The 8,758-nt window shown below is 35.7% G+C and overlaps 1 protein-coding gene across 1 annotated transcript in view; it reads left to right on the top strand.

Annotated features, from left to right (window-relative positions):
- The first annotated feature begins 252 nt into the window (after positions 1 to 252).
- The window catches only part of LOC115760360 (catenin alpha), a 34,393-nt gene continuing 25,887 nt past the window's right edge, over positions 253 to 8,758 (top strand). The window contains exon 1 of the mRNA XM_030701649.1: positions 253 to 465. Coding sequence (XP_030557509.1) covers positions 312 to 465 — 154 coding nt within the window. The 5' untranslated portion in view covers positions 253 to 311. The remainder of the gene's footprint in view (positions 466 to 8,758) is intronic.

Genomic DNA, 8,758 nt, shown 5'->3' with positions numbered 1-8,758 from the left:
CCTTTGCAGCAAATTACTTCGATTGCTATTAAATTGACAACTCACACATTGCATTAACTACGACTTTAGTCTCCCATCTTCGAAAGCTTTCGTTTTCCACACATAACTGCCGATAACGAATTTAGATGTAGATGCAAACGCAGTGCCGGTGAAAACGTACTATTAGAAGTCAACATCGAACGGACCTAATTTCGTACATTTGATGGATATAGTCATTGAAGATGTCATCGCTAGACAGTGTATGAGACGTCGACTTACAAATAAAGTGGAAGAAACGTTTTTCTATAAAATATACAGTGTTTTCTTTTAATATGGGCACACTATCGGATTTTGGTCAAATAGCTTTGAAATGGGATCCAAAAAACTTAGAAATTCGTACCATGTCAGTCGAAAAAACTTTAGAGCCGTTGGTTTTGCAAGTGACAACGCTAGTGAACACTAAAGGGCCAAGCAAAAAAAAAAAAGGTGAGGCCGCAGTAAAAATTAATTTTAATTATATTTTAAAACGCTGTTAAGCTTTCAATTGAGAAGTTTAATAGGCTATTATTTCAACTGAGTTGGTTAAAAATTTTCAACAATAAAGGAAAGAAATGCCTTAATATACACAAGTGCATAGTTACATGTATATTAAGTATATACTATACTACTATATACATATGTAGTATGTATACTCTCTAAATCAAAAGGATAGGTTTGCGCCTATATTGAAAACATATATATTTTATAGCTAAATTAATAGCTAATATATTAGAAACAAATGTAATTGTACAGAAAATTAGTTTATTCAATGCTCTTACACGTTTATTATTGAAAAATTATAAAAATTGTATAGAAAAAGTCATAAAATTTTCTGGAAGGTACTAAAATTATTATTTTGTTTTTTACCAAAAAAGGGATTATGCGGATTCTTAATATATTAATTAATTGAAATAGAATAGAAAAACAGTTTTAATAATAAGTGTTGCCTCCTTGGTATCTTACAACTTCAAACCCCTTTTTTTTATATAGCAGCACAGAATGTATGACATGCAAAGATATATCGTAAGGTAAAGTGTTCTTGGTTTACGTTTTGGCTGGAAATAAACGATTTTGCGAATCAAGCATTATAAATTATCCTTTTTAATATCCATGACAATGGTCCAAAAAGTTATCTTTACTTTGAATATACAGATTTCAATAACAATATAAAGCGTATTGCTAGCAAAAATTAAGTAAATTCTTAAAAAGTTGACTTAGATCTAACTGATATGATGACTGCGTAAATAAACTTCGTCGCTTCGCAAATCGTGAAAATATTATTTGTATCCATTAGGTCTACCAAAATGAAAAAGTTCTTCAAGATAAAGTTTGATCATTCCAAATCATAGCTTCGAAATTGTGTGTGTACAGACAAGCAACTGTGTATGGCATCTCTTCGAATAATGTTCGAACTGTGATTGAAAGAAATTTGACAATCAATGCATACCTAGATAAAGAAAAAAGATTCTGCAACTGCAACGCTGTAGATAACATTGTTACTGACACGCGGCTAAGTTGTTATAGCCGCGCACACGGCGTAAGATTTGTTCTTATTATGCACGATCGCACGGCCATTGACATTTAGCTAGCGGGATGTGTTAACTTATATATATATATTGTAAATAAAATAAATAAAATAAAATAAAATACCGTAAGAACTGTTTGTAAAGCTCCGAAGATGATATCTCCAGCACCAAAATGGATGCATATATTTATCTCGTCTAGCTATCAGTTAAAAAAGGACCCAGAGACCTACAACATAAGCCTATTTTTTCCGGTACCAGAAAAAGCTAACAATATGTATATTGCTCATTTGCACGAGCACTAGCGTGTTTAATGTTTTTGATTAGGTCCGAGAAAAAATAAATCTTATAATTAGTGAACATATTAAAACGATCGCAAAAACTAGGTATTTATTTTTAATGTAAAATATGTTATCATTGAGAAAAAAAAATTATGATTGTGTATGTAGGCACTTTATTTTAATTTTGAACTTATAATCTTGTATTCCTCGGCCCAATCAGGTCCTTATTTTATACCTTATGGCTTTATGGCTTTAAATGGAAAAAATTGTATAATGATTTTGTGTATATGTGTGTGCCTGGTAGAAGAAAGCATCTCCTACGCTATAAATTATATATATTTTTGATCATCGTCAATAGCCGAGTCGATTTAGCCAGGTCCTTCCGTTTGTCCATATGTTTGAGCGGGTCGATCTCAGAACCTATGGTAAATTGAGTTTTGAAATTTTGAAAGTAAGGTCCTAGTGGGCGTTCAGTTTGATTCCGATAATCGAAAAAACATTTTTTTTAAGCAAAACTCTTTGGTTTTAATAATATATAGATCAAGAATATCGCCACCCTCGCCACCACCCTAAAGCTTTATATTAAATAAAAGAAAATTAATTGAAACTACCCTCAAATTCAAATAATAATTTTAATGATATTGTCGCTTTTAGAATATACTCTATCGCACAAAGAGATGTGATGCTGAAAATTTCTCCAATATCGGTCAAGAAACACAGAAGTTAATCAAGAAAACGTGTGATTATGTTGAAAAGCTTTGCTTTTGCGGCTGCTAGCACAAATTCTAAAGATACGTTCACATATACTCATAAAGAGAATTGCAATTGCACTGCTATATTAGATTTGTAATTTCATTAAGAATTGATTCTTGGCATGACTGAAGTATGAGGCGGTGAGAATAAGTTCGGTCGGTTCAGGGTAATTGCAGGTTCGATTCCAGAAAAGGGAATTTTTTTTTTAATTAAGGCTTATTATTGCTAATGCAAATGAGCGAGTAGCTCGAGCTGAATTTAGTACTGGGAGGGAGTTGCCACCCCGACGAGAACACACTTGCTTGTTTAAAACGGTTTCTATTCAATTTTTTTTTAAAGTTATAGTACTCTTAAGGATTCTTCGATTTTTGACTTTAAGTTTAATGCCTTTTGGTTTATTTGTGTCTTCATTAATGGAAAAAAAGTTTATATTATTACTAGGTCTGGGCCATTCAACAAAGTCAGTTTGGTTTTCATGTCAACATGCTTATATTCTGAACCCATTGAAAATGGATAATTTATTTGTGCAAATGTATGTAACAGGCAGAAGGAAGCATCTCCGACCCCATAAAGTATATATTTTCTTGATCAGCATCAACAGCCGAGTCGATCTAGCCATGTCCGTCTGTCTGTCCGTCCGTCCGTCCGTATGTATGAGCCAAAGGATCTCAGAACCTATAAGAGCTAGAGACTTGAAATTTTAGATGTAGATGCTCCTAGTTCCCGCGCAGATCGAGTTTGTTTCCGATAATAGATATCTTACTCCGTTTTCAGCAGCAATCGATAAAAATTGATATCGATATCCGTTTTTTTGGGCAGTTTTGGCAAAAAATAAGAGCTAGAGTCACCAAACCTCGACATATAGCTTCTAAAATAGAATATATATATATGCATTTGATGTTGGAAGAAGAGGTTTCAGGGTATCCCCTAGTCGGGAGCTCCCGACTGGAACCTCTTACTTGTTTTACTTCATAATTTTGTATCGCATTATTATGTATGCTAGTTGAATATATATAATTTATACATATAAATAAATTATCAAGTTTGTCGTCAAAATTAAAATTTTTATTCCATTTTGGCAATATATATCTGTGTCCCTATAAAGATATTTTTTAACGAATTATTTATATTTCATAGAAATATAATATGTAGTGTATTTTGTGAAACGTAAATCAACGAACAGGGAATACTATTGAGCAATGGTCATATATTCTTTTATATTTTGCATGAATATCTATAGTCTATTTTTTATTCAAAAATATATAATCTTGTTATGTAAATACATTTTGTATATAAGTATATACATATTATATTTTGTTCATACAAATTAAAAAAACATTCTGGTTGATCCTTCCTATGAATGTCTCAAAGATTAAGCCATGCATGTCTAAGTACACACGAATTAACCGTGAAGCCCCAAAAGGCGTTTTATATCAGTTATGGTTCCTTAGATCGTCAACAGTTACTTGGAAACCTGTGGTAATTCTAGAGCTAATACATGCAATTAAAACACGCACCTTTTGGAATTTTGCTTATAAAAGGCAAAACCAAGCAATCTCAAGATCGTTATATTGGTTGAACTATAAATAACATGCAGTTCGTATGGTCTTGTACCGACGACAGATCTTTCAGATGTCTGCCATATCAACTTTTGATGGTATTATGTATGACTACTATTGTTACAACGAGTAACTAGAACCCGGCGCGTAAATTATCCACTTCCTGCTCGCGGAGGTAGTGACGAAAAAAAACAATACAGGACTCATATCCGAGGGCCTGTAATTGGAATGAGTACACACTTTAAATACCTTAACAAGAACCGTGGCACTGTAATCTATTAGCATAAATATTTATCATAAAATGCGCAAGCTATTAGGATTGCGTAATTAACATGACTATTAATGGGATTAGTTTTGAAATAGTTAATTTAAGTTAGTTAACGCGATCCCGGGGCTCCCTATAAAGTTATGTATAATAATATTTATATTATTTATACCTCGAACTGGAACTTACCTTAAGCATATATGCTGTGACCCAAAAAATGGTGAACTATACTTGAATACGTTGAAGTCAGGGGCAGCCATGATGGAAGACCGAAACAGCTCTGATGTGCAAATCGATTGTCAGCATTGAGTAAGGGGCGAAAGACCAATCGAACCAACTAGTAGCTGCTCATCCTGGCAACAGGAATAACCATTAGGAAGCCGTCAAGCTGCATCTCGAACGCGAAACTTTTTTAGACCGACAAGGAATGGATTTTTCCAAACGTGTAAAACACCCCCAATTAAATTCGAACGAAGATCTTTAAGAAATAGTTTGAGGAAGATATGGTGTACACAAAAAATTACATTTAAACGTTTTACACATCTTTCTCATACTTGCTGGTGCATTTTTACAAAACCCAGTCTTATCGCGCACCTTTACCACATAAGGTAAATACATTTGTAAACAGTAAACGTTAATGTAAATTTTCAAAAGCCAACAGCTAAAAATGCTAGTGTTGTAAGGCAATAGTAGTATAAGCTATATATATATGTCGAAGCGGCCGTAGGGTCAGAATTTTTTACATTTTGAGCAGCGAGTCCCGGCATCTTTGTTGGTGGCATTTGCTTCTCTTTTCTAAATTTCACAGTGCACAATCACGTCCGTTCGCTCAGACCATTTACTTCTGTCTGTCCACATCAATCCTTTGCCTCGCAACGCCACAAATAGTAACGAAAACCAGCGGTAACCGCTTTTGCTTCTTGCAACGCATCGAAAACCAGCCGTAACCGCTTTTGCTTCTTGCAACGCAACGAAAACCAGCCGTAACCGCTTTTTCTTCTTGCAACGCTTTCTTCGTGTCCTTACACGAATCAGCTTACAATGAACTACACGCACACCAACAACTCTATGCACGGGTCTCACTCAGTGAGAGAATTAACAGTAAGTCCTCTCACCGACTCTCAGTGATATAAGAAATACAAGTCGACAATAACAGTTACTCTGTTTTCTCTATTCTTCTTTCTTTTAATTTCGACTCATACAATATTCATGTTGCTGCACTTAAATTCGAATAACAATAACAATAACAATAGCAATGCTCCGACACGGCCAATTCTGACAATTACACGTCCTCGTGTATAAATTTAGCAATTCATGTTGATATGCTCCGCTCAAGTGTTCTTTCGCCTTTCCTTAAATCAATGTTAAAATAATCTTTACAACTTATTTGATAGCCAAATCATACAGATGAATGTCCAGATAGCGCACCAAGTCTACCTATGTTTCTCGAAGAGGCCTTTTGATCATGACGTTACACATTTATGCGCCTGTTTCAACGCTAGTACCTTCACTGGCACTGTCTCTTGCGTCTGTTTCAACGCCAACACCTGTACCTTCACTGGTAACAATTGCGTCTGTTTCAACGCCAACACCTGTACTTTCACTGGTACCAATTGCGTCTGTTTCAACGCTCCTACTCATCATATCCTCATCCATCTCCGCAGAAACTGTCTCGACCGGTAACGCTCTTAAACACTCATGAGGATACTTATAATATAACAATATCGGTCTCCTTCAAGTACTTCTGTTATGACAAATGGACCTTTAAATTTGGGATCTAGTTTGGTCTGATTTCTCTCTTCACACTTGAGCAGAACATGATCACCCACTTTATGCTTTACAACGTTTGCTTTGCCTTTATCGCTTCTGTTTTTATCATAATAGGCATTATTTTCTATATTCTCTTTTGCTTGTGCTCTTAGATTTTGTAGATTATCATATTTTTCATCAACAATGTTCGATAGCATCCCTAATGGTCTTACATCTTTTCCAATTAAAAGCTGTAACGGACTAAACTTAGTGACCCGATTGACTGTGCAATTTATTGCTAACTGTACCTCTTTTAATGCCTCTTGCCACGAACGTTGGCCCGTCTCTACCGCTGTTAGTAAACTTTTAAGTGTACTCATTACGCGTTCGACCTGTCCATTTGCTCGACTAGCTCCTGTGGCAATTAAATGCAACTCGATGTTATGTGCAGAGCAAAATTCCTTAAACCCAGATCCTGCAAAGCATCGCCTCTGATCTGCTATGATACGGGATGGTACACCAAACAAGGAAATAACCACCTTCAGTGATACTATACAATTAGCTGCATCTATCTTCAGTGTATGGTGCAAATAAACGTACTTTGTAAACGCATCTATAAAGACTATAACATACTCTTTTTGGTCGTTCTTGCCACTTAGTTTACCGGTGATGTTTACATGTACCGTATGCCAGGGTATTTCGATTTTAGGAATCGGATGCATCTCTTGTTGAATTTTCCCAGATTGCGGTTTCGATAGCTTGCACGTGATGCAATTATCAACAAACTTTCGTACGTATTTCGTCATACCTTCAAACCAGTAACAACTGTACACTTTATCGAGGGTCTTTTCCCAACCAAGGTGCATTATAGCCTCATAAATGTGGTTAATGACAGCCCATCTATAAGATCTTGGAACTACAGGTAACCAACGGGTTCTACCATTTCTTTGAATTTTACGATACAGCAAGCCTAGTCTCAAATCATACGTACTGGCAATATTCTCGTTTAATTCATTGTTTTTTAGTTTAGAGATTAAAGATGTCATTTCGAGATCTCGCTGCTGTTCAGCTATAAGCCAGGTGTCACTTAATTCAGTTAAATCTACGCGCATTTCAGGAGCTTTGACAGCAAACTGTAGCTTTTTATACCCTGAACCCATGAAAAATGGGTATAAGGGTATATTGTATTTGTGCCAAAGCCAAATGTATGTAACAGGCAGAAGGAAGCATCTCCGACCCCATAAAGTATATATGTATATTCTTTATCAGCATAAATAGCCGAGTCGATCTAGCCATGTCCGTCTGTCTGTCCTTCCATCCGTCCGTCCGTCCGTCCGTATGTATGAACGCAAGGATATCAGAACCTCTAAGAGTTACAGACTTAAAATTTTAGATGTAGGTGCTCATAGTTCCCGCGCAGAACGAGTTTGTTTCCGATAATCGATAACTTACTCCGTTTCCAAGCAATCGATAAAAATCGATATCTATATCCTGTTTTTTGAGCAATTTTGTCAAATAATAAGAGCTAGAGTCACCAACTTGACATATAGCTTCTAAAATAGAATATATATATGCATTTGATGTTGGAAGAAAAGGGTTCAGGGTATCCCCTAGTCGGGAGCTCCCGACTAGAACCCCTTACTTTTTTGTTATTGGGTTTCTTGAGAATAAGTCTACATGCGCCATGCATTTTCCCATTCTATACACAATATCGAATTCAAAAGATTGCAAGTACAACCACCATCGATATACCTTGTCATCTAACTCAATTTTTTGTTGACTTGCCTTTAAAGAGTTACAGTCAGTATATACTGTAAATTTGATACCTTTTAAATAATGTTGATAATATTTTACTGCGTTAAATACTGCCAAGGTTTCCAAAAGATATGAGTTATACCTTGACTCTGCTGGGGTTGTACATTTACTGTAATACTCGATGACATGGTTTCTATAATTTATTTTGTGCATGAGTATTGCACCATAACCCACAGAGCTAGCATTGTATGCAGCTCAACCGGATATTGTGGATCGAAAATGGTTAATACCGGGCTACGGGTCAGTGCAAAGATTATCTCCTTTCTCACTATTTCATGACTTTCTTTCCAATCAAAACTATATTGCCTTTAGACGTAAGACAAAATAGAGGCTTTAAAGTTTCGGAGAATTTCGGCACGAATTGTCTAAAGTATGATGCTAATCCAATGAACTGTCTTAGCTGCATAACCGTTTGCGGCGGTGGCAATTCAGCTAATGCCTGCAATTTTCGAGGATTAGGTCTAAGCTCACCTGTCTCTACTCACCTGTCTCTACCCAAATACTCTATTTTTGATTTTAAAAATTTACATTTTTCGAAATTAAATGAGAGTCCAGCTTGAATAAGAATTTCTATGACTTTCTGCAATCTTGAAATTGCCTCATCTTTAGTTTCGGCCACGACCAATACATCATCTATGTAAACCACAACATACGAATACGAAAGTGGCCCCCGCTGAAACACCGACGGAGCATTTTTTAAACCAAACGGCATTGCCAAAAACTCAAATTGCCCTTCTGGCGTTAAAAATGCTGTACGCTCTACTGAATCTGGGTGAATAGGTATTTGGTAAAATC

This window comes from Drosophila novamexicana, unplaced genomic scaffold, assembly GCF_003285875.2.
Source record: "Drosophila novamexicana strain 15010-1031.04,08,12 unplaced genomic scaffold, DnovRS2.1 tig00000434-arrow-pilon, whole genome shotgun sequence".
In the NCBI taxonomy this organism is placed as follows: Eukaryota; Metazoa; Arthropoda; class Insecta; order Diptera; family Drosophilidae; genus Drosophila; species Drosophila novamexicana.
This window is presented reverse-complemented; position numbering and strand designations above follow the sequence as displayed.